Source organism: Scyliorhinus canicula, chromosome 18, assembly GCF_902713615.1.
Source record: "Scyliorhinus canicula chromosome 18, sScyCan1.1, whole genome shotgun sequence".
NCBI classification, from domain to species: Eukaryota; Metazoa; Chordata; class Chondrichthyes; order Carcharhiniformes; family Scyliorhinidae; genus Scyliorhinus; species Scyliorhinus canicula.
In genome coordinates this window covers 7,871,798-7,898,785 of record NC_052163.1, presented here as the reverse complement: position 1 = coordinate 7,898,785, position 26,988 = coordinate 7,871,798, and the positions used below count along the sequence as shown (strand labels likewise).

Sequence of the window (26,988 nt, the reverse complement as noted above, 5' to 3'; positions counted from 1 at the left end):
CTTACATTGGCCACCAACTGTCTACCCTTAATAAATCCTGTCTGGTCCTCCCCAATAACGTCCGGAACACAATCCTCAATCCTGGAGGACAAAATTTTGGCCAGCAATTTGGCATCCACATTCAACAGGGATATCGGCCTGTGGAATCCACACAGCTCTGGGTTCTTGTCCCGCTTCAGAATAAGCAAAATCATGGCCTGTGACATCGTCGGGGAAAGCACCCCTCTCTCCCTTGCCTCATTGAATATCCTCATCAATACCAGCCCTAATATCCCAGAGAACGTTTTATTAAACTCCACTGGGTACCCGTCCGGCCCCGGGGCTTTACTCGACTGCATGGCCTTCAGACCCTCCACTATCTCTTCCAGCCCAATTGGGGCCCCCAGCCCGATTGGGGCCCCCTGCCCCTCTACCAGCTCCCTCTTCACCTTCGGGAAATTCAGCCCCTCCAAGAAGTGCCTCATAACCTCTTGCCCTGCAGGGCGTTCCGACCTATACAGCCTACTGTAGAAATCACTAAACGTCTTATTCACCCCTGCTGAATCTCCAGCCAGGTTCCCATCTCCGTCATTTACTTTCCTAGCTCCCTGGCTGCCTCCCTCTCTGTAAGCTGCTGTGCAAGCATTCTGCTGGCCTTCTCTCCATACTCATAGATCGCTCCCCTCGCCTTTCTCAGCTGCTCCACCACCCTCTCTGTGATTACCAAGCCGAACTCCGCCTGTAGCCTCAGCCGTTCCCTTAAAAGCCCTGCCTCTGGGGTCTCCGCATATCTCCTGTCGATCTGTAGTATCTCCTTAACCAGTTGGTCTGTCACTGCCATGTCCACCTTCTCCCTATGGGCCCGTATCGAGATCAGCTCCCCTCTGACCACCGCCTTCAGTGCTTCCCAGACCATCGCTGCTGAAATTTCCCCCGTGTCGTTGACCTGCAGGAGTTCTGAATACATTTCCTCAGCCACTCGCACACCTCCTTGTCAGCCAAAAGTCCCACATCCAACCTCCAGTACGGGCCGCTGGTTACTGTCTTTACTAACCTACAGGTCAACCCAGTGCAGACCATGGTCTGAGATTGTGATCGCTGAGTACCCCGTGTCCACCACCCCTGCCAGTAAGGCCCTGCTCAAAATGAAGAAATCGATCCGGGAGTACACTTTATGCACGTGTGAGTAGAACGAGAACTCCTTCACTATTGGCTGCCCAAATCTCCATGGATCCCCCCCCCCCCCCCCCCCCCCCCCCTCCATCTGCTCCATGAACCCTTTTAGTTCCTTTGCCATTGTTGGCACCCTGCCCATTTTCGAGCTTGACCGGTCCAAGCCAGGGTCAATAACTATATTGAAGCCCCCTCCCATGACCAACCTGTGTGAGTCCAAGTCCGGTATCTTCCCCAGCATCCTCTTTATAAACTCCACATCGTCCCAATTTGGCGCATACACATTTACTAATACCACCTGCCCCCCTCCCCCTCCAGTTTCTCACTGACCATAATGTACCGACCTCCCATATTCAAAACTATTCTACCCGCCTCAAACACCACCCGCTTATTGATCAGGATCGCGACCCCTCTAGTCTTTGAATCCAGTCCCGAGTGAAAAACCTGACTGACCCAGTCTTTCCTCAATTTAATCTGGTCAGTTACTCTGAGGTGCAACATTACCACGTCTGCCTTCAGTCCCCTATGATGCACGAATACACGTGCCCTCTTAACCCTCAAACATTCCAGGTGATCAGCCTAGTTGGGGGGGGCTCATTGCACTCCCCCCTCCGCCAATCAGCCATCCCCTTTTTTGGGCCCGCCTCCAGCCCATACTCCACGCCTCCACCGGCTTGCCCCCAGGCAGCCTCCGCCCCCAACCTCCTCTCTGTCCCTTGGCCCAAGTCCCTCCCTCGTCAGCAGAACATACCCCGCCCACCCAGTAACAACACTCTATAACCCAAGCTCTTTGATAAACCGAACATATGCACACCCCCCACTGCGCTTCCGTGAGCTAGCCCGCCCATCTAGCTTGGTGGTCCCCATCCCTGGTGCCGGATAGTCTCCCACCTACTGTCTCCCCCCCCCCCCCCCCCCCCCCCCCCCCCCCCCGCTCATGCAAACATACTCCAACATCAAACAATCCCCAGACACTTGCCCGTCAGAAAAACACCATAATCTAAGCAAGCACACCTCCATCACCCAATAGTGCAAATGAAAACCTCAACTCACTCAGCCCTGCCACTGGTCCCAAATCAATACAGAAGGCATTACAAGCAGCTTCCACAAAACTAAAAACAAGAAACTTTTTTTTTAAAGAACAGAGAAACAAAAAGAAACAAAAAACATGAACGCTGCAGCAAAGTTCAAAGGTTCCTAGTCCGCCGCCAGTCCTTTCCTTTTCTTGAAGTCCAGCGCGTCCTCAGGTGACTCAAAATAAAAGTGCTGTTCCTCGTACGTGACCCAGAGACGGGCTCCCGGATACAACAGTCCAAACTTCACTTTTTCCTTGAAAAGGATCGACCTAATCTGGTTGAAGCCTGCTCTTCTCCTGGCCACCTCCACACTCAGGTCTTAGTAGACCCACAGGATACTATTGTCCCACTTACACCTCCATGTCTGCTTCACCCACTGTAGAATACTCTCCTTATCCATGTACCTGTAGAATCTCACCATCATTCCCCCGGGGGGGGGGGGGTCACCTGTTCACGGCTTCCTCACGAGTGCTCTGTGAGCCCTGTCCACCTCCAAGGGTGGGGAGAATGCCCCATCCCCCAGCAGCTTCTCAAACATATCTGCGATGTATGCCCCAGTGTCCGCTCCTTCGGATGCCTCCGGGAGCCCAACCATTCTCAAGTTCTGCCGGCGGGACCTATTCTCTTGGTCCTCCACCTTCTCCAGGAGCTTCTTCTGCTGGTCTCTCAGCATCCCCACCTCCAACTCCACTGCAGTTTGATGCTCCTCCTGCTCAGCCAGCGCCTTCTCCACCTTCTTTAGATATATGAATGGGTGGGGAACAGAGGGAAGTAGATCCTTAGAAAATAGGCGACAGGTTTAGATAAAGGATCTGGATTGGCGCAGGCTGGGAGGGCCGAATGGCCTGTTCCTGTGCTGTAATTTTCTTTGTTCTTTTCTCTTCTTCTGGATTGCCCGATCTTGGGCATCCAATCTAAGCTCCAGCCGCTCAGTCGACTATTTTATTGGGTCCAAGCAGTCCCGCTTCTGCTTAGCAAAGCCTTACTGAATAACTTGCATCAGCTGGTCCGTTGACCGCTGGGTCGACAAACCAGAGGTTCTGTCCTCCGCCATGCTGTCTCCCACTGCAGCTTCAGCCCAAGCCTTCTCTGTCCTTCTGTTTCTGCTGTTGCGAGCACTTCTAGTCCTTCTCTCCATGCACCGATGTGGGAATTCAGTAACAATCGCCTCTGTCTTCAGTTTTACAGTTCAATGCCGGTAGAAAATTGGGGGAAAAGGTCCAAAAGTTCAACCCGAGCGGGAGCCACCAAATGTGCAACTTAATCCTTCATAGCCACCTCTGGAAGTCCCCCAGATATCAATTTATTAACCCTGTAAAAGAAAGCCTTGGGAAGAAAGACTGGGTGACACTGGAATAAAAACTAAAACCTCGGAAGAATATTAATCTTCACCGTCTGTACCCTTCCCATTAAGGTCAGAGGGAGGGCATCCCACCTTTACAAATTGGCCTTCACCCTATCTACCAAACTAGAACAGTTAAATTCATGGAGCGAGGTCCAGCCATGGACCACCTGGATTCCCAGATACCAGAAGCAAGTTGTGGCCGGACGAACCTGCAGCCTTCCCGGACTAGCTCTCCTTCCCCCAGAGGTTCACCGGAAAATATTCACTCTTGCCCAGGTTCAGCTTGTACCCTGAAAAGGAGCCAAACATCTTGAGCAACTCCATTATCTCCCCCACATTGGGGAATGGGTTTGTGATATATAGTAAAAAATCATCCGTATATAAGGACACCCTATGCTCCCTCCCCTAAGCTCTATCCCCCTCCAACTGTTGGACGACCTCAACGCAATTCCCAACGGCTCGATTGCTAAGGCAATGGACATCCCTGCCTTATACCACTGTTCAGTTAGAAATAACCTGAGCTCAGGGCATTAGTACGTACGCTTGCAGTGGAGGCTCGTGTCGTGAGACGTTTTTCCTGCTTTCTTGTGATGATCGCGGATCGGTGCAGCTTGGAAAAATGTGCATAGTTTTGGCATGTCTTTGCAACCTTATCCTGCTCCTCCCTCAGTCTTTGGTCGGGCCATAGGAGTAATGTCCAGTCATTATATCAAGCCAATTGTAATGTTGTTTTCCAGTTCCATTCTATACTCATGTGGGTTAAGCCTAATGGTAATGTATTACTTTGTAACATGTCATTTTGTTGCATACCCTATAAAATCTAAAACCTTATAAATATTTTTATTTTAGAAAATTCAGTTTCAATTGCCTTCACAAATAGCCTGTCTCTGTTTTGATTAGAATTATTCACTAATCAATGAAGCTTATTGCACTGTCTGCCCCTGGGAATTGACATAAATCTGCATAGCGTCACTATGCAAATGAATTTACATCAGATTAATTGGATACACAGCATAGAAACAGGCCATTTGGCCCAATTACTCCATGCTGGTGTTTATGCTCCACTGAGCCTCCATCCATCTTGCCTCACCTAAATCTATCATCGTAACTCTATATTTCCGTCATTCCCCAAGCTTTTTATTGCAACTTTTTTCAAATTCTCTGCAAATCTTCCAAATGATATCGCAAATGGTGAGAAGCAGATTTCTATGAAAATGCCTATTGACCTTTTCTCCAATGCCTCAATGGATAATGAAACTGGTGTGACACTGAAGCAAAACGGGAAGATCCCAAGACTGATGTGTGTACTATGAACCGTTAACTGACCTCAGTTCAGGTGTTGATGGCCTTATTGTTCATTGGCGGGGATGTGGAAGTTAGCCTATATTCCCGGCTGCGAATTACAACTGGATAGCATCTGGATAACTGGATAGTATGGACAACTGAGTTGGGCAAGGACAAGATCCAATGAAATGTGATGGCTTTGTGTTTGAAAAATCTTTCTACAATTACTTTTAAGGCTCATATTTGAAAGATTGAACAAGGTATTAGAGGAGCACTCGTGGAATTGTCTCCCAAAACAAGCCGGCAAATGCAGCAGATGAGAAAAGGTGACAAATTTGGGTAAGAAACAACAGGGAAAGGCTGTTTGTGAAGACAATTGAAATTGATCGAAGAATGTAACATTCAAATAGCACCAAGATAATAAAAGGAAAGCTACTAGTCACTACATCCTGTCTCAAAAATGAAAATGCATCAATGGTTCTTAAATTATCCTTCTCGTCATACAGAGTCCAAAGAAGCCTTGATGTGTGAAATAAAGTGGATTTTCTTTCCTTTCCTTTTTATTTCATTGTGTTCTGTTCCTGCCCTTCTTCATTTCCTTTTTAAGGATGAATCCAGGACAGCCTCTGCAAGGCAAATATCAACTTCAAAGGGGGGGCAATCCTCTGGGGAGGTGCTCTCAATCTGAAATGCTTCCCCCACCCCCTCCCTGTGGAGCCTGTTGTCAATATCTGGTGCTGTGAATGGGCAGTAAAAAAAACAACTTACCAAAGATCCTGGTTGGAAAAACAAAGTGACTGGGTCGTCTTTGATCAGCTCTTACTAAGTTGAGCACAGATTGGCATCCTTCCTGGTTCAAGCACAAAAATACATTTACTGAACTCAGAATGAAAACGTTAAGTGTTCAAATGAATAAACCTTCAAAGATTATTTAAAGGGGATTCCTAAAGCTCAGGTTATTTTAGGCAACTGGAGTAAAAGATCAAGGAGAAATAGCTATCATATAGAAAAATTATTGATGTTTGTTTTGGTTGATTCTCATCCCCCGAATATACTCCGGAACCAGCCAACTTCTGTCACTCATAACACCATTATATTCAGTGGCTGGGAATCACTTTGGGCAAATCCTGAGGTTGTGAAGGAGGCTATAGAAATATAACTGTCCATCTTTCTTCCTTATTCTAACCTGTGCCCATCAGTTGATGGACTGCTGAACATCACCAAACACGTGAAGCAATTGTGCAGGAATAATAAATTAGGCAGCAGCGGCACAGTGGTTAGCACCGCTGCCTTACCCAGGACCCAGGTTCAATCCCGGCCCGGGTCACTGTCCGTGTGGAGTTTGCACATACTCCCCGTGTCTGCGTGGGTCTTACCCCCACAATACAAATATGTGCAGGGTAGGTGGATTGGCCACGCTAAATTGACCCTTAATTGGACACAAAATGAATTGGGTACTTTCAATTTTAAAAAATATATGTACATGTAATAAATGAGGCAGCTCAAAATAAAAACAAGTTGAACTTAGTGTTTGTGTGCTGTAGTAGTATAAAATGCTTGGGTAGAGATGAGCTAAGCTCTAGGATGTCCCCCCCCCCCCCCCCCCCCCCGGTCCGTTTGCCAATTTGCTTTGTGTACCTGCGGACCGTGCTGCAGTTGGTGCATTTCTGTTCAAGTTAACTCATGGATAATCTCTGACATTCCACGTTTGGCCAAAGTTGAAGACCAACAACGTTGTCATGCAAGGACTGCCTGTAATAATGATGAATAATAAAAATAATTTCATTGCCAGGCTCGCTGTACCAGTCTGCCATTGCCAGGCTCGCTGTACCAGTCTGACATTGCCAGGCTCGCTGTACCAGTCTGACATTGCCAGGCTCGCTGTACCAGTCTGACATTGCCAGGCTCGCTGTACCATTCTGACACTGCCAGGCTCGCTGTACCAGTCTGCCATTGCCAGGCTCGCTGTACCAGTCTGACATTGCCAGGCTCGCTGTACCAGTCTGACATTGTCAGGGTCGCTGTACCATTCTGACATTGCCAGGCTCGCTGTACCAGTCTGACATTGCCAGGCTCGCTGTACCAGTCTGCCATTGCCAGGCTCGCTGTACCAGTCTGACATTGCCAGGCTCGCTGTACCATTCTGACATTGCCAGGCTCGCTGTACCAGTCTGACATTGCCAGGCTCACTGTACCAGTCTGCCATTGCCAGGCTCGCTGTACCAGTCTGACATTGCCAGACTCACTGTACCAGTCTGATATTGCCAGGGTCGCTGTACCAGTCTGACATTGCCAGGGTCGCTGTACCATTCTGACATTGCCAGGCTCGCTGTACCAGTCTGACAATGCCAGGCTCGCTGTACCATTCTGACATTGCCAGGGTCGCTGTACCATTCTGACATTGCCAGGCTCGCTGTACCATTCTGACATTGCCAGGGTTGCTGTACCATTCTGACATTGCCAGGCTCGCTGTACCAGTCTGACATTGCCAGGCTCGCTGTACCAGTCTCACATTGCCAGGGTCGCTGTACCATTCTGACATTGCCAGGTTCGCTGTACCATTCTGACATTGCCAGGCTCGCTGTACCATTCTGACATTGCCAGGCTCGCTGTACCATTCTGACATTGCCAGGTTCGCTGTACCATTCTTTTTTTTTTTTTATAAATTTAGATTACCCAATTATTTTTTCCAATTAAGGGGCAATTTAGTGTGGCCAATCCACCTACTCTGCACATTTTTGGGTTGTGGGGGCGAAACCCACGCAGACACGGGGAGAATGTGCAAACTCCACACAGACAGTGACCCAGAGCCGGGATCGAACCTGGGACCTCAGCGCCGTGAGGCGGTTATGCTAACCACTTGGCCACCGTGCTGCCCTCGCTGTACCATTCTGACATTGCCAGGGTCGCTGTACCAGTCTGACATTGCCAGGCTCGCTGTACCATTCTGACATTGCCAGGGTCGCTGTACCAGTCTGACATTGCCAGGCTCGCTATACCAGTCTGACATTGCCAGGGTGGCTGTACCAGTCTGACATTGCCAGGCTCGCTGTACCATTCTGACATTGCCAGGCTCGCTGTACCATTCTGACATTGCCAGGCTCGCTGTACCAGTCTGACATTGCCAGGGTCGCTGTACCAGTCTGACATTGCCAGGCTCGCTGTACCAGTCTGACATTGCCAGGCTCGCTGTACCATTCTGACATTGCCAGGCTCGCTGTACCAGTCTGACATTGCCAGGCTTACTGTACCAGTCTGACATTGCCAGGCTCACTATACCAGTCTGACATTGCCAGGCTCGCTGTACCATTCTGACATTGCCAGGCTCGCTGTACCATTCTGACATTGCCAGGCTCGCTGTACCATTCTGACATTGCCAGGCCCGCTGTACCATTCTGACATTGCCAGGCTCGCTGTACCAGTCTGACATTGCCAGGCTCGCTGTACCAGTCTGACATTGCCAGGGTGGCTGTACCATTCTGACATTGCCAGGCTCGCTGTACCATTCTGACATTGCCAGGCTCGCTGTACCAGTCTGACATTGCCAGGCTCGCTGTACCATTCTGACATTGCCAGGGTTGCTGTACCAGTCTGACATTGCCAGGGTCGCTGTACCAGTCTGACATTGCCAGGCTCGCTGTACCATTCTGACATTGCCAGGCTCGCTGTACCATTCTGACATTGCCAGGGTTGCTGTACCAGTCTGACATTGCCAGGCTCACTGTACCATTCTGACATTGCCAGGCTCGCTGTACCAGTCTGACATTGCCAGGGTCGCTGTACCAGTCTGACATTGCCAGGGTGGCTGTACCAGTCTGACATTGCCTGGGTCGCTGTACCATTCTGACATTGCCAGGGTCGCTGTACCATTTAATTAGAAGTCCTTCCACAAAATGTCATTTCTTAAATTGCATAGACTATATAGTTGAAAATGTGGAGAGGTATACCTTAGATGAAGAGAGGATCAAGCTCATCTGTGACGCCCTCGACCGTTAGATATTACATTTGCATGTAATTGCCTAGGCGCAAGATGAATTTGAAAGAAGAACATTCTTTGGCCTATTAAACTGTTCCCTTCCCATTGTAAGACCTACCTGTTTGTAAATGAGTCTGACTACCTGCTCTCAAACACCTTTCCTAGAAAACCATTCTCGCTGTTGCATCATCTGTCTTAATTAGGCCTTTATAACCCTGAACCTGTACCCATTTGTCCTGGTGCCTTGACGTATCTGGAAGTGTTATTCTGAGTTTATTTCCTCTGTCTATTTAGCATTTTATATACCTCCAGAAGATACCCTCCGTGATGCATATTGTTGTGACTAATGAGTCTTAGCCTATCTAGTAATTTCTAATAACCTCATCTATTTCGGGCCTGGATAACTCCCTTATATTAAAGAACAAAGAAAATTACAGCACAGGAATAGGCCCTTCAGCCCTCCCAGCCTGCGTCGATCCAGATCCTTTATCCAAACCTGTTGCCTATTTTCCAAGGATCTACTTCCCTTTGTTCTCCGCCCGTTCATATATCTGTCCAGATGCATCTTAAATGATGCTATCGTGCCCGCCTCTCTCACCTCCGCTTGCAAAGCGTTCCAGGCACCCACCACCCTCTGTGTAAAAAAACATTCCACGCACATCTCCCTTAAACTTTCCCCCTCTCACCTTGAAATCATGACCCCTTGTAATTGACACCCCCACTCTTAGAAAAAGCTTGTTGCTATCCACCCTGTCCATACTTCTCATAATTTTGTAGACCTCAATCAGGTCCCCCCTCAACCTCCGGTCTTTCCAACGAAAACAATCCCAATCTACTCAACATTTCTTCATAGCTAGCACCCTCCATACCAGGCAACATCCTGGTGAACCTCCTCTGCACCCTCTCTAAAGATGTGGAGATGCCGGCGTTGGACTGGGATGAGCACAGTAAGAAGTCTTACAACACCAGGTTAAAGTCCAACAGGTTTGTTTCAAACACTAGCCTTCGGAGCACTGCTCCTTCCTCAGGTGAATGGAGAGGTTTGATCCAGAAACATTTATATAGACAAAGTCAGAGATGCCGGACAATGCTTGGAATGCGAGCATTTGCGGGTAATCAAATCATTACAGATCCAGGGAGAGGGATAATCCCAGGTTAAAGAGGTGTGAATTATTTCAAGACAGGACAGTTGGAAGGATTTTGCAAGTCCAGGCCAGATGGTGGGGGGTGAATGTAATGCGACATGAATCGGCAAATTGCCGAGCAAAAACTTATAGCTAAATTCCGCCCGCATGAGTGCGGCCTCAACCGGGATCTTGGATTCATGTCGCATTACATTCACCACCCACCATCTCACCTGGACTTGCAAAATCCTACCAACTGTCCTGGCTTGAAAGAATTCACACCTCTTTTACCTGGGATTATCCCTCTCTCTGGATCTGTAATGATTTGATTACCCGCAAATGCTCGCATTCCAAGCATTGTCCGGCATCTCTGACTTTGTCTATATAAATGTTTCTGGAACATACCTCTCCATTCACCTGAGGAAGGAACAGTGCTCCGAAAGCTCGTGTTTGAAATAAACCTGTTGGACTTTAACCTGGTGTTGTAAGACTTCTTACTGCCCTCTCTAAAGCATCCACATCCTTCTGTTAATGTGGCGACTAGAACTGCACACAGTATTCCAAATGTGGCCTAAGCAAAGTCCTATACAATTGTAACATGACCTGCCGACTCTTGTACTCAATACCCCATCCGATGAAGGCAAGCATGCTGTATGCCTTCTTGACCACTCTATCGACCTGCGTTGCCACCTTCAGGGTACAATGGACCTGAACTCCCAGATCTCTCTGCACATCAATTTTCCCCAGGACTCTTCCATTGACCATATAGTTCGCTCTTGAATTAGATCTTCCAAAATGCATCACCTCGCATTTGCCTGGATTGAACTCCATCTGCCATTTCTCTGCCCAACTATCCAATCAATCTATATTTTGCTGTATTCTGTGACAGTCCTGCTCGCTATCTGCAACTCCACCAATCTTAGTATCATCTGCAAACTTGCTCATCAGACCACCTATACCTTCGTCCAGATCATGTATGTATATCACAAACAACAGTTGTCCGAGCACGGATCCCTGTGGAACACCACTAGTCACCTTTCTCCATTTTGAGACACTCTGTTCCACCACTACTCTCTGTCTCCTGTTGCCCAGCCAGTTCTTTATCCATCTAGCTAGTACACCCTGAACCCCATACGACTTCACTTTTTCTATCAACCTGCCATGGGACACTTTATCAAATGCCTTACTGAAGTCCATGTATATGACATCTACAGCCCTTCCCTCATCAATTAACTTTGTCACTTCCTCAAAGAATTCTATTAGGTTTGTAAGACATGACCATCCCTGCACAAATCCATGCTGCCTATCACTGATAAGTCTATTTTCTTCCAAATGTGAATAGATCCTATCCCTCAGTATCTTCTCCAACAGTTTGCCTACCACCGACGTCAAGCTCACAGGTCTATAATTCCCTGGATTATCCCTGCTATCCTTCTTAAGCAAAGGGACAACATTAGCAATTCTCCAGTCCTCCGGGACCTCACCCGTGCTCAAGGATGCTGCAAAGATATCTGTTAAGGCCCCAGCTATTTCATCCTTCGTTTCCCTCAGTAACCTGGGATAGATCCCATCCGGTCCTGGGGACTTGTCCACCTTAATGCCTTTTAGAATACCCAAACCTCCCTCTCCCTCTTCCTTATGCCGTCATGACCTAGAGTATTTAAACATCCATCCCTAGCCTCAACATCCGTCATGTCCCTCTCCTTGTTGAATACCGATGCAAAGTACTCATTAAGAATCTCACTCATTTCCTCTGAATCCACGCATAAATTCCCTCTTTTGTCTTTGAGTGGGCCAATCCTTTCTCTAGTTACCATCTTGCTCCTTATATATGAATAAAAGGCTTTGGGATTTTCCTTAACCCTGTTAGCCAAAGATATTTCATAATCCCTTTTAGCCCTCTTTATTGTGCGTTTGAGATTTGTCCTATTTTCCCGATATTCCTCCAAAGCTTCATCAGTTTTGAGTCGCCTCGATCTTATATATGCTTCCTTTTTCATCTTAGCTAGTCTCACAATTCCACCCGTCATCCATGGTTCCCTAATCTTGCCATTTCTATCTCTCATTTTCACAGGGACATGTCTGTCCTGCACTCTAATCAACCTTTCCTTTAAAGACTCCCACATTTCAAATGTGGATTTACCCTTAAACAGCTGCTCCCAATCCACATTCCCTGGCTCCTGCCGAATTTTGTTATACTTGGCCTTTCCCCAATTTAGCACTCTTCCTTTAGGACCACTCTCGTCTTTGTCCATGAGTATTCTAAAACTTACGGAATTGTGATAGCTATTTCCAAAGTAATCACCGACTGAAACTTCAACCACCTGGCTGGGATCATTCCCCAATACCAGGTCCAGTATGGCCCCTTCCTGAGTTGGATTATTTACATACTGCTCTAAAACACTCTCCTGGATTGTCCTTACAAATTCTGCACCATCTACACCTCCAACACTACATGAGTCCCATTCAATGTTCAGTAAGAAGTCTTACAACACCAGGTTAAAGTCCAACAGGTTTGTTTCAAACATGAGCTTTTGGAGCGCAGCTCCTTCCTCAGGTGAATGGAGAGGTATGTTCCAGAAACATTTATATAGACAAAGTCAGAGATGCTGGACAATGCTTGGAATCCTACCAACTGTTCTGGCTTGAGACAATTCACACCTCTTTAACCTGTGATCACCCCCTATCTCTGGATCTGTAATGATTTGATTACCTGCAAATGCTCGCATTCCAAGCATTGTCCAGCATCTCTGACTTTGTCTATATAAATGTTTCTGGAACATACCTCTCCATTCACCTGAGGAAGGAGCTGTGCTCCGAAAGCTCGTGTTTGAAACAAACCTGTTGGACTTTAACCTGGTGTTGTAAAACTTCTTACTGTGCTCAGCCCAGTCCAACGCCGGCATCTCCACACCATTCAATGTTGGGGAAGTTAAAATCTCCCATGACAACCACCCTATTGCTCCTACATTGTTCTATAATCTGTCTACATATTTGTACCTCTACTTCACGCTCGCTTTTGGGAGGCCTGTAGTAAAGTCCCAACAATGTTACTTCACCCTTCCTATTTCTTAGCTCTACCCATATTGCCTCAGTGCTCAAATCTTCCATCGTGCCCTCCTTAATCGCAGCTGTGATATCATCTCTGACTAGTAATGCAACTCCTCCACCCCTTTTATCTCCCTCTCTATCCCTCCTGAAGCATCCATACCCTGGGATATTTAGTTGCCAGTCTTGCCCTTCCCTCAACCAAGTCTCAGTAATACTAATAACATCATATTCCCAGGTACTAATCCAAGCCCTAAATTCATCTGCCTTACCTGCTACACTTCTTGCATTAAAACAAATGCACCTCAGACCACCTGTCCCTTTGCGTTCATCATCTCTTCCCTGTCTACTCTTCCCCTTAGTCACATTGAGTTTATTATCTGGTACCTTACTGGCTTTAGTTGCTGCCTCTTTACTGACCTCTAACTTCCTAATCTGGTTCCCGTGCCCGTGCCACTTTAGTTTAAAACAGCTTGATCTGTACACTGCTTAAGGGGAAACCAGGCCAAAATCCTGTACAACCTCAGTTTGGCTCATGAAATTGTGAACAAGTAACCACTTCGGCAAAGTATTAAATGACTGTCAGCTCTTGTGGAACTAAAGCCCAGTACAAATCTTGCTTGCAGTCAGGAATAATAAAATAAAAATGGTTATGTCACTGGCTCACGAGGTATATTGTGCAGACAAGTAGAGGAGTAACAAAGCAAAGCATCGAGTCTGCACTGAATGCGGTACGGTGTCAAAAAGACAAAGATAAAAGCGCTCTACCTGAATGCACACAACATTCATAACAAGGTATATTTAAAGGCACAAATAGAGCCGTGGGCATGATATAATTGCCAGTACGGAAACAAGGTTGCATGGTGACCAAGACTGGGAACTGAATATTCAAGTATTTTCCACATTCCAGAAGCAGAGACAAGAAAGGAGAGGAAGTGGAGTTGCACTGATGATAAGGGGTGGGATCAGTGCAGCAGTAAGGAAGGATCACAAATTGGAAGAACAATATGTGGAATCTGCTTGAATGGAGCTTAGAGAAAACAAAGGGCAACAGACACTGGTTGGAGATGTTTATGGGCTACATAACAGTGATGGTAATGTGGGGCATGGTATTAATCAGGAGTTGAAAGAAGCATGTACATGGGTAATACTGTGATCATGGGTGCCTTTAATCTGCACTTTGTCAGGGTACCAGAGCAAACCCCAACTTTCGATAGGATACTAGACGAGAACCTCAAACAATTTTTCAATTTGTAAAACTGTGAGCAAAGGATGCTTCACCCCAGGAGTGATGACTCTGACCAACAGGTATCTTTTGGGTTGAAACAAACATTAATTTAAACACATAATTAACCACATTAACATCAAAGAAATAGCTTTACAGTTATCAGCTAAACAGTTCCTAAATAAAACGGAAAAACTTGGTAACTTACTATCTATGCCTGCTACTGGTTCCTATTAAGCAACCCAATACAGTTCAAATGCCACTTATGAATAAAGTTAACACAACAGGTTTACTTACTAGGCTGTGTAAAGAGTTTTGGAGAGAATCATTTTCAAGAGCAGATCTTGTACACTTCTACTCAACCTAGCAGCATTTGGCCAAACTGCTATTCAACATCAAATATTCTATAACAAACTGCAAAACGACAGACAGGCTATTTTAGATCTAGTATTATATAACGAAAAGGAGCAAATTAATCATATGTTTTAAAAGAACCTTTTCGGATGAGTGTCCAGAATATGATAGGTTCCTTGATCTGCTTAGCTAGGACTAAACACCACTTCCTCATCTACACTCCAGGGAATCTCCAGCAATCAAAACACAATTCCATCGATGCTTTATCTATAATGAATTAAGTGGTTGGAATCAATCATGATCTCACCTTTTATGATTCCTTAATTACAGCTTTAGAAGACAAATTTCCTGTATGTTTTTTAAACCAGGATTTTTAATTCATTACTGCCACAAATATGAAATATAGCATGTAACAATTTCAACATTCATCACAGGGAGACTGGTTAAACCAAGTTAGCACAAATGCTGATAAGGTGAGTTTCTGAAATATATTGGGGATGGATTTCCAGAGCAATATGTTGAGGAGCCTAGAAATCGTGATTCTCCGTCACCTCGACAGCGGCGTCAATGCATACCGGAACATGTACAGCAAACACCGTTTGCATATCATTAGCAGGCCTGACCCGGTATTCTCCAGGGCCTCCATGATGCTCCGCTTTTAATGGGTCGAGTTCCCGACGGTGTGGTTCACCTGTGATTTTAAAAACCGTGAAATCGGCATGGTGGCTGCTGAGGGAGAGATTGGGGGTACGAAAAGTGTTGAACATCGCCATATTTTGCTGACAGTTGTACCGCTGGTCGCGTGTTTCTGCCAGGGCCAGAGGGGGGGGGGCGGGTAGCAGGGGGTGGCCAGGAGGTGGGCTTTGGGATCAGGGAGGACGGCATGGAACACTATTGCTGCAGCCAGCAAGGCAGCCATGCAGCTACACACGCCACTGACTGCCCACTGTGAACGTAGGGCCACGCGTCGTATAGGTTCCCCTGAGGCCACCCCCATTGGTGCCCTCTGGCCCCAAGACCTATAAGCTGTATGGGCGCACTCCAGCACACCAGTGCCATCTTGTTAGTTGGGATAAGTGTGTGTGTGTGTGGAGTGTAATGTGTTTCTCAGCCTCCCGAGTGTCAATCATGGGCCCGGCGAAATCCGCACCGTTTTCCATTAGAATCGACATGGCGTCGGTGCTAACCCCTTAACAGTAGCAGAATCGGTCCAGGTTCAGCGCCACTTTTGCTCTTCTGAAAGTCCACGAATTCTGCATTGGCGTCAACACTTAGTCTCAGAAACAGAGAATCCTGCCCAGATGATAAGCTAAGTGAAAGAACTCCAAATCAAGGTGTCTTCTGCTATTTACTGTTTATTATTCGGAAAATTCATCCATAATATTTGTTCCTTGCTATTGCTGTACATGCGCGAAAACTATTGACTAAAAAGTATTTGAATAAATACAGATGCACATATTCCCTCAACATCTTTCTATTTTGTATCGTTGAGTATACTACATTCCACCTTAATAAATCATTCATTCTTTGGGGATGGACATTTTGTATATGTTCAATGAATGGGTAATTTGATATACACGAATATTATTCTTTTCAAATCAATTCACCGGGTGCTCTCTGTCCCGGGCTCTGAATACTTACAATCGTCTCCTGTAAAATCGCAGAGTAAAATGAACAAATAAAGACTCCCATGAACCAGAGGAGCAGCTGCTGCTTCTCACTGGGTATTTTATCCATTGAGTATTTGACTATCTTTCCCGACATTACTTTCTGATGGCAGCCAGTGATCAAAAACAAGGCAAGGTCCTGCTTTTGGCTCTTTCCTAACCCACCTCCCCATCACGAAGTTAACCACGCGCAAATCCAACTCCGAACCGGCCGCCGCCAAAGCCCTAGCAAACAGTACGTCATATGAGCTGACAGTAGTCTCCGTTGCCTAGAGATTGTTGTTCAGCTAACTGAGGGGTGATTCACACCCGGTAGCTGTTGGGAAGAGAACAGACTTTGAGCGCATCATTTGAGTAGCAGCTACAGCGAATGTTTGCTGAGAAAAACGGTTGAGGCTTGTTGGGTGGCTTGATGCAAGAGTACGGGCACTCCCAGGACATACTGGCACACTTCTCGTGGCACTGCACACTGGTTGAAAACCACTGCTCTACCGCACCTACACTAGAACCTTCCCAGTAATGTGACTTCCCTGTTCTTTCTACTGCATAACTGTCTGTGTTGAACTTAATCCACCAATTCTGCATGGTGATTAATGTCCCACCTATAATGTTCTTTGTAATTTGTTATAATCCTCCTCAATATTGACTATCTTCCCCACCCCAATTTGGAGTTATCCACAAATTTGGAAATGCTGATTTTAATTCCAAAGTTCAAGTCATTAATATAAATTGTGGACAGGAGTGTTCTCAGCACTGATCCTTGTGGAATACCACTTCCCACCTCCTGTCGCTCTGAATAACTACCCTTTATTCCCACTCTTTGCTTTCTGCCTTGAAGCCACAGAGTGAGCCATTCTGCTAATTGCCTTCTGACTCCGCATTAAAACCTATTCAAAAGTCTATTATGGGGCACCTTCTCAAAGTCCTTTTGAAAATGCAGATAAATTGCATCTACCCCATTACCATTGCCCACTCTCTCTGTTACCACCTCAAAAAAATCCATAAGGTTGGTTAAGCAAGGTTTTTTCTTTTGAAATCCAAGATGATTATTCATTATTATATTTTGTTTCTCTCCTTTAATAAGGATGACATTATTTTTCCTACCACCAAAGTTAACCAGTCATGCTTGGGCATAATCTCTCCTCTTTCTTAAATATATGAATCACATTAGCCATACATCCATGCAGTGCACATCAGTAATTCCATGTGATAGCAAGTTCCACAGTTTAACCACTCTCTGGCAGATACATTTCTCCTGAGTTCCCTATTAGTCATTAGTGACTACATTGTTATATTTATGACCACGACAACAACTATGTTTATATTGCACTTTAACATAATGAAACGTCCCAAGTCACTTCAGAGAAATATTATAAAAGTATGACACCGAGCCACGTAAGGAGATATTGGATTACATGACCAAAAGCTTGGTCAAAGAGGTATGTTTTAAGAAATGTCTTAAAGGAGTAAAGTGAGATAGAGAGGTGTTGGGAGCGAGTTCCAGAGCTTGGGCCCAGGCAAATGAATGTACAGCTATCAATGGTGAAGCTGTTATAATTGGTAATGCTAGGGCAGCACGGTGGCGCAGTGGTTAGCCCTGCCGCCTCACGGTGCTGAGGTCGCAGGTTCGATCCCGGCTCTGGATCACTGTCTGTGTGGAGTTTGCACATTCTCCCCGTGTTTGCGTGGGTTTCGCCCCCACAACCCAAAAGATGTGCAGGCTAGGTGGATTGGCCACGCTAAATTGTCCCTTAATTGGAAAAATGAATTGAGTACTCTAAATTTATATTAAAAAAAAAAATTGGTAATGCTCAAGAGGCTAGAATTAGGGGAGCACATCTATCTCGACAGGTTATGAGGTTGGAGGACATTACATAGATAGGGATGGACAAGGCCATGGAGGGATTTGAAAATAAAATGAGAATATTAAATTCAATATGTTGCTTGACTAGGAACCAATTAAGGCCACTGAGCACAGGGGTGATAGGGGAACGGGAATTGCTTCGAGTTAAGACGGGCAGCAGAATTTTAGATGACCTCATGTTTATGATGGGTAGCATGTGGGTGACCAACAAGGTGTGTGTTGAAATAATCTAAAGGAAATGAAGGCGTGGATGAGGGTTTCAATAGGAGATGAGCTGGGACAAGGGATAGGTTGGGCGATGTCCTGGGGGTGGAAATAGTTGGGGCTGGATTCCCGTTTGGGAGACTATTTTCTCCCGCCACAGCTGAATTGTGCCGGTTTTATGATCCCCTTGGTCGCAAAGCGGGATGCAATTCAGTGTTCCACGCTAAGCATATTTATGCAAGGAATTCCCAGGGAATCCCACTATCATCCCCCCTCTTGTATGACCTAAGTGGTGAAACCCCAATGTTTGTAAACATTGACCACATCAAAGAGGTACGTTCAGTGAAATCACATGCTTGAGTGATTGGAATGCATTTAGTGCTTTCACCACTTAGGCCACAGAACCGTGAAGGGGTATGAATAGATCAAAGCTGCAGATGGTTTGTAGAAGCTGTTAATCACAAACTACTACTCCAAAGCTATGAATGGTTTGCAGCTAATGGATCAGTGGGAACCAGATGTAAGCACAGCTGATTTCCTTCCAGGAATGGACACATGGAGCTTCGAGGTAAGTATTAAAGCTATAATGCTGCCCACTTCCCTTGGCTGGACTGCTGTCTAGCTTCCAGATAGGAGTCCCTTTTCTGGGAGAGGGAGGGGGATCAGTGTGTGTGTGGGGAGGGATCTATGGACGGGGTTCATTTAGGCAGGGGGTCCATGTGGGGAGTCGCCATTCTACAGGGGTCTTGTGGGGGCGGGGCTCCCTATCACAGGGGACCCTGTGGGGAGATATGGGGAGACTGTGTGTATGGGGGGGGGGGTCTGTGGAGAGGGTTCCTTTAAGCAGAGGATCCTTGTGAGGATCTCCCTATCACAGGGGTCTCTGTTGGGAGGCTTGGGGGGTGAGGGTCTGGTAGAGGAGGTGTGGGATGGCAGTGCTTTTTTGGGTGGAAGGGGTTGGGTGGCCCTTGGATGGTTTCGACCAGTGTGGCCCTGGCATGGTGGATCTTGAGGTCCCTTGGCCCACCACCGGGTCCACCATGCCAGGGCCACGCTGGTAGAGATCACAAGTGATCCACGCCCACGTGATTCCCGGTTGTGGTGACTGGAGAACAAGGGTTCCGGGCCCGATAAATAGGTGCAAATGGGTCGTTCCCCCATCACATCAGTGCGTGTAATGGGCTTCGCTCACACCAGCAGTGGGAGTTGGAGCATCGTGTGGGTACCGATCCCGATTTACCCCGACTCTCGATTCTCTATCCCGTCAGGGATCGTATTCCGGAGGTCCCGGGATAGAGAATCTCGCCCGTGGTCTCCATGAGATACAAACATGAGATTGAAAGCTCATCTCAGAATCAAATGTAACACCAAGGTTGCAAACAGACTGCCAGTCTGTAGCTGTTGACAGGAAGATGAATGAAGGTAACTGGGGAATGGAGTTTGGAGTGGCGATGCAAAAACAATGCCTTCAGTCTTCCCATGTTTATTGGACAAATTTCAATCATCCAGTGCTGGGTGGGTGCCAGAGGAGCTGTCTGATAAATTAGCAACAGTGGCCTCCTAGCTTTGCTCTCCCCCATAAGCTTCACTAAAACCTTCTGCTCTGAGAACTAACCAAAATGTCACCCTTTCAGCATATTTCAGGTTGGGAAATGTGGGCAGTAAGAGTCCTTTCTCCCCTGCTGGTGTTGGTGAAATCCTACTCCGTAAATGGTCACTTTCCTTTCTTCCATAATAAAACTGCCTCAAATAAAATTATAGTTAGCAAAATGTTGTGAGCAGTATAGTTTGTACGAATGTTTAATCAATTGCACGTAATGGTCAAGGAGACTATTTGTAAAAGCATGTGTCTAATGGGAGTTACCTTCCAATTTCTACTTGGTAAAAGGTGTAGAAACATCTGCAAACAGTGTGGCACAGATTACATGGCTGGCAGCTGGGCTCTGCAAATATCTTAGTTAAAGTTCTGTTCAAACTGTTTTTGTTTTCTCACCTGTTTTCCTTCTTCCCCACCCACCATGCAAGAAGGCATTTGACTTCTTACTCCGGGAAGTGAGGGTGTCCTCAGGTACCTCACCCACGTGAATATTATTCATGAGAGATCCTGGATGATTAATAATAAGCTATTTCACTTTGTGAGAGTAGAGCTTGATCCACCATCCAGCGGCATGGTGGCACAGTGGTTAGCACTGTTGCCTCACACGTTGGGCACCCGGGTTCAATTCCGACCATGGGTAACTGTGGAGTTTACACGTTCTCCCCATTCACCCCACATCTACGTGGGTTTCCTCTGGGTACTCAGGTTTCCTCCCACAGTCCAAAGATGTGCAGGTTAGGTGGATTGGCCATGCTAATTTGCCTCTTAGTGTCCAACAGTTACAGGGTTATGGGATTAGGGCAGGGGAGTGGACCTAGGCAGGCTGCTCTTTCAGTGGGTCAGAACAGACTTCATGGGGTAAATTGCCCCCTTCTGCAGTGTAGGAATTCTATGATCCACAAGATGGGAAAAGCCTCTCCTCTTGCCCCAGCTGAGATTAGTTAACTTTACAAAGACTACACGTCAGATTTGGAGGTATCAGCTGCTTATTCAGCACACTGACTCAGTATAAATTTAGAGTACCCAATTATTTTTTTTTCAGTTAAGGGGCAATTTAGTGTGGCCAATCCACCTAACCTATACATCTTTGGGTTGTGGGGATGAGGCCCACGCAGACACTGGGAGAATATGCAAACTCCACACAGATAGTAACCCGGGCTGGGATCGAACCCAGGTCGTCAGCGGCGTGAGGCAGCAGTGCTAACCATTGCGCCTCCGTGCTACCCCGCTACCCCTGCATTGATTGGATTTCGTTCACCATTGTTTCCTTTTCATTGTACTTGACAATAATAAAATCTCTGTGCCTAAGTTTGTGTGATTGTTTAAAAAGAACACCAGCATATCTTGTACAATCTGAAATATCTTTAGAAAGGACCAGCTTTGATCTCTCATGCCAAATGAATGATACGGATGATCAAAATATATCCATTTAAATACTGCAAAAGCCAGTTTCTTGTGCAACTAGTAGCTACAAATTCAAATTGCATCTGAATAATTTGCAAATAGCGTTGGTACTTTTGAAGGAAGAGTACAAAGAAAGTGCATTAAAAATAATAATGAGATAGAAAATAGATTATAACAATAAACTCACAGTAAGAAAGAAGAGCTTTTAACCATATAAAAAGGAAGAGAGTAGCTAAAGTAAACATTGATCCCTTGGAGGATAAGATTGGGAAATTAATAATGGGAAGCAAGGGAATGGCAGAGAGTGTGAACAAGTATTTTGTGTCTTTTTTCATGGTCAAAGACATAAAAAGCACCCTAATAATAGTCAAAAATCAAGGGCAAGAAGGGAAGGAGAAATTATCACCGGAGAACAGTACTCAGCAAACTAATAAGAATAAAAGATGACATAATGACCTGAACATGATAGACTGCAACCTAGAGTCTTAAAAGGTGTGGGTGCAGAGATAGTGGGGTCGATTCGGTAAAATGGGAATAAAGTCTCATAGTGAGCACATTTAGCCTCGTGGTTCCCAGCGCGCCGCAACGCCGAGAAACACATGGCTAATCAACACAACTCACGTTGTATAAGGGGCCTCAGCGGGGACTAAGGGCTGAGGCCACAGATCGCCCCATTTTGTATAATCTATTATTATTATTATTACTGCTCGTTGGAACTCCCTAGAGTAGCTTGGGATCGGGACGCCATTTTTAAATCACGTCCCAATCTCCGAGGCGCCTGAAGCGACCCCTGACCTCCCCTCCCCAGCCCAAACGCACTATGGGAGGGTCCCTGCCCTTCTCCCCAACACCTATGCGGGGCACCGCAGGCCCTATCACCCATGCCCAAAAATGTCTGCTTGGCAGTGCCAACCTGACACCTAGATGGCACTGCCAAGCTGGCACTTCCAAGGTGCCAGGCTTTTCCTTACCTTCAGTCCGTCCTTCTCTCTTAAATGCGTGTCCTGTCAATGTGGACGACTCTATGACTCCTGTAGAAAGACTATTTAACCCTCAGGGCTTTTAGATGGGCGTAGACTCTGGATCTTTTGACCGGTCCTTTGAGTCCCCGCATATTCCAGGTGATTATTCTGATGGGGTGTTCTGTTGCCCCCTCCTTGGAGTCAGCCGGACTGACCTTGTGTACGTGCCCCTCCTGCCCTCCGCTGCCCTCTGTATTCTGCCCCTGCGCCCCCTTGCCTGTGCGGTCCTCCCATCCTTTTCCCCCGTTCCCCCATTATCTTGCCCCTTGCCCTCTTGTCCACCCAGCACCTGTCCTTTGCCTCTTACCACACACTCCCACCCCCCCCTCAGGGTCCGTCTGACCTCCTCCTATGTCTGGCATTTTTGATTGCATGTTTATCATTACTGTGCAGAGAAGCTACTCCTGCATCATGAAGGGTGATTCAGGTGAAATGTTCGTACAGTGGGAGAATCGGGGCTTTGAGTGGAGCTTAGTTAATTCCCACAGCAAAAAAGAGACAGAAGTTGAGTTATTGCACGATGCTCTCATCCTCAGCCACCTGAAACCAGGGAGCCCTAGAAATAAGTTCCCTGCCAATTACCTTCGAGTGAAGGAGACCTGAACAAAGAAAAGCAAAAATATAAAATACCTCTCCCCTGCCACCCTAAAAAAGTACTTGAAGTACATGTCATGGGATTTCCATTGATTGAGCATTAATGACTTATTCCATGAGGTTTGGTTGGTTAGCATTCCCTTGATCTGCTCCAGATGGCAGCTGAAGATCTCTGGCAAATGCATCTGTTGCAGTTACTGAATTTAGGGCAACCAGTGCAACATTTTTGTCAGCATGATTCAAACCAGTGTCAGGATTGTCATACCATAAAGGTAAATTCATTTGAAGCTTTATTTTCATAATCACAACTCTCCTCCTTTCAATACCTGTTGATTCCAACAATATCAGCTTTGACGAGACCTATTGGGAATGTTTTTGGGGGAATGGTGATCTGTAATACCAACAGTTCATTGTGTGGTTTTGATACTGATGAAGCCATTGCTTTCTTGCAATATTTCTGCATGCATTCAAAATGGCTTTTTGAATGTCTCCTGAAGGAAATCCTTCTAATCCTATTAATCAGTGTATTTGCTGATTTGCACCGCTGCTGTGTGACCTTATGTAAACTGGCCTACCCAGATCACAGAGTCTTAATCACGTACTAATGCTCTCCACAGTACACGACCTTCCGCCCATGCATTGGGGGTTGCAGTGAGAGTATAGAGAACCTGGTATTAAATATTCAAGCTGTGTTTAAGGTTAAAAATAATTGCCAGTTCCTCTTCCTCCATTCTTTTCTCTGCTCTTACCCCCCATTTCCAAGTCAAACGTTAAGCAGGTGATCTACCATCAACATTTCTGGAATTTTCTGCCCTGAGAGGGTGATCAGAGCAGATTCAACAGCAATTTAAGAATAATAGTCTTTATTATTGTCACAAATAGGCTTACATTAACACCGCAGACACAGAGAGAATATGCAGACTCCGCACAGACAGTGATCCAAGCCGGGAATCGAACCCGGGACCCTGGCACTGTGAAGCAACAGTTATAAACATTGTGCCACTGTGCTACCAAGCCACTTTCAAAGGAGAATTGAATTCCCCTAAAGGGGAAAAATTTGCAGAGCTATACAGAAAGAGTCGGGAAATTAAACTGGTTGGATAGTTCTTCCAAAGAGCTAGCACAGGCCGAATCGGTCAAATAGCCTCCTTCTGTGTTTTATCATTCTGTCATTACCATACTCTGAGGGAGTGTTGAAAATGTACACAAAACACTTTACTCCCAGGGAGGGGGGAAACAATCAGCTGGTCACATCAACTGTTCCCAAAAGCTCAAGCAATAGGAGCCCGAACAACACACCGTTTCAGTTGAGTAATGGTGAGAGGTGGTCAGAGAGAAGGGGGGCAAATCGTTTATTATGAAGGGAAATATTGTTTTAAAACATTGCAATTTCATTTTATATAATGAAGATCATTTGATTTACATAAACTTTTTTTTCAAAATGCATTAAAATGTCAGTTCTTCTGTGCTTGAACTGTAATAAGGTTGGCAGTAATCATATTTAATGGTCTTACAGCAAAAAGGTGGAGTTCACTTTTGCTAATGGCCACATTTACATTACGTGTGCAAACTCCTTTGAAGTTCCAAAAGCAAGCTGTATCTCTGCTGTACGTTAGAAAATGTGTTGCTTCTCCCCTTAGGCGGGATTCAACTCTGCAGCTTCTTTCTCATTTTTTTTTCTTTCTCAGATCCCTCCCCCTCACCACCTCGTACTGCACCCAGACTCTTCTTAAAAAAAATCATCTGGCACTCTGAAGCATACGTGTCATATTGTACCTTCACAGTCTTCATCAGAGCATGTGTTTCTGTTTTTACTAAGGTGAAGTCATTCTGATAAACTTTATGCTGTCACTTTTCATCCAGAAAGCCCTTTATGTTTTCTAATAATTGGCAGCAGAGGTAGATTTTTCCTTTCAAGTGATGACTAGTTGGCTGAAGATCAAAGCAAGGCCCTGTGCTTTTGGTTGCCACGAAGGGGCGTTGGAACTGGCATAGAGCCCAGATCCTAAGTGACAGGCATACCGATTAGGTGCCAAGCGCCTAGGTCAACAGCGAGTGTCTGTGCACGTTCTTCCTCTTTGCCTATCTCAAGTTACATTTCTCCTTTTGTTTTTACAGACCAACAACAAGTTGAAGCAGATTGAGAAAGAATACAGCCAGAGGCTTTTAAAATCTTCACAGGTACAGCCCAGAGATTCAAAAACCTCAGTAACCGTGTGAAGTGTCAGTAAACCCATTTTACCAAATCATCTTTCCTTCCTCACTTTCAAAATGTCTGCAGATCCTAGTTGCACAGTACAACCCATCAGAGCTAAAAGGAATGTTTTCAAGATCTAATCCTGTGCTGCCATAATAAAAATAATTAGGAATTTTTACTTTTTTTGCATCTGTATTGTGCTTAAAATCCAAGAGGTTGTCTGTCAACAGCTGAAATAAAGCTGTTTTGAAAACCCTACACAATCAAAATACACAAAGCATTCTCCTCTGCATAGCTGGTTGTTGTCGTACAGTAGATCTAATCAGTGGAGATGACAGTAAAGCCTAAACCAGCTGCCATCTGCCTTGATAGGTCCACCTCCAAAGCCGAAAGCAGTTGGTTTCATTAAAATTATACAGAAACTGTTCATGGGATTTCTCATCCATCCCAGAAAAAGGATGGCAATGATTTTGTAAGAATTGGTGAGAACTAATTTCTGGCTGTTTGAGTTGCAAAGGAAAATGGGCAGAATGTCTGACAAAACAGTAGAAAGAAAGAATATTGAGAATACAGAGAGGATTTTTATAATTACAAAACAGTATCCTAATGAGATTAAGTGGGTGTGCAGGCTTTATTCATTAAATTCTTTGCATATTGCAACATTCCATTTGCTGAAACAACCTTAACCCTTTTCAATCCAAAGCAGTTTAATTTACCATTTTAATACTGCCAGTGCTTTTGTTCTGAAAGTCCTCATATGCTCCCTCCCAAAGATATTGTTTAATGAATCTACTTAATTCTCATGTGGAAGATGGGTAGCATCCACCACAGAAATTTCTGTTGACACTTGACTATTCCAGCACACACCTGGCTGGCGTCCTACATTCTCCCCTCTGCAAATGTTTTTACTTTTAAAAATAAATTTAAAGTACCAAAGAACAAAGAAAAGTACAGCACAGGAACAGGCCCTTCGGCCCTCCAAGCCTGTGCCGACCATACTGCCCGTCTAAACTAAAACCCAATTTTTTCCCAATTAAGGGACAATTTTTTTTTTTTTTAATTTAGCGTACCCAATTATTTTTTCCAATTAAGGGGCAAATTAGTGTGGCCAATCCACCTATCCTGCACATCTTTTGGGTTGTGGGGGCGAAACCCACGCAGAAACGGGGAGAATGTGCAAACTCCACACGGACAGTGACCCAGGGCCGAGATTCGAACCCGGGTCCTCAGCGCCGTAGGCAACAATGCTAACCACTGTGCCACCGTGCTGCCCATTAAGGGACAATTTAGCGTGGCCAATTCACCTACTCTGTACATCTTTGTGTTGTGGGGGTGAGACTCCGGCAGACATGGTGAGAATGTGCAAACTCCACACGGACAGTGATCCGGGGCCGGGATCGAACCCGGGCTCTCGGCGTTGCAGGGCAGCAGTGCTAACCACTGCGCCACCGTGCTGTCCCTCTCCCTTCTATAAACTTGTTCATCCAACACTTTGCTGCCCTAACTTGCATAAAGTAATAATAATAATAATCTTTATTAGTGTCACAAGTAGGCTTACATTAACACTGCAATGTAGTTACTGTGACAGTCCCAATCACCTATCACCCCTGTAATCACTAATCTACATTGGCTCCAGATTAAATTGCACCGCTATTTTAAAATTCTTATCAGAAAATATAGCAACAGAATTAGGCCATTCGACCCATCGAGTCGGTTCCCCGCCATTCAAGCCTTGGCTTGTGACCATAATGCATCCTGTTTTATCCATGTTTCCAAATTCTTTCATGGCCTCCCTCTCCCCATCTCTATAATATTGTCCAGCCCTGGGAGATATCTGCACTCCTCTAATTCTAGT

The 26,988-nt window shown here is 45.8% G+C and overlaps 1 protein-coding gene across 11 annotated transcripts in view; it reads left to right on the top strand.

The window, feature by feature from the left end:
* Positions 1-26,988, top strand: part of cep112 (centrosomal protein 112) — a 698,524-nt gene that overhangs the window by 500,884 nt on the left and 170,652 nt on the right. For all 11 annotated transcript variants that reach the window (XR_005457964.1, XR_005457967.1, XR_005457965.1 and 8 more), the window contains one exon: positions 25,055-25,117. Coding sequence is in view for 7 of the 11 variants with exons in the window: in XM_038777029.1 (XP_038632957.1) it covers positions 25,055-25,117 (63 nt within the window). In the remaining 4 variants the exon portion in view is untranslated. The remainder of the gene's footprint in view (positions 1-25,054; positions 25,118-26,988) is intronic.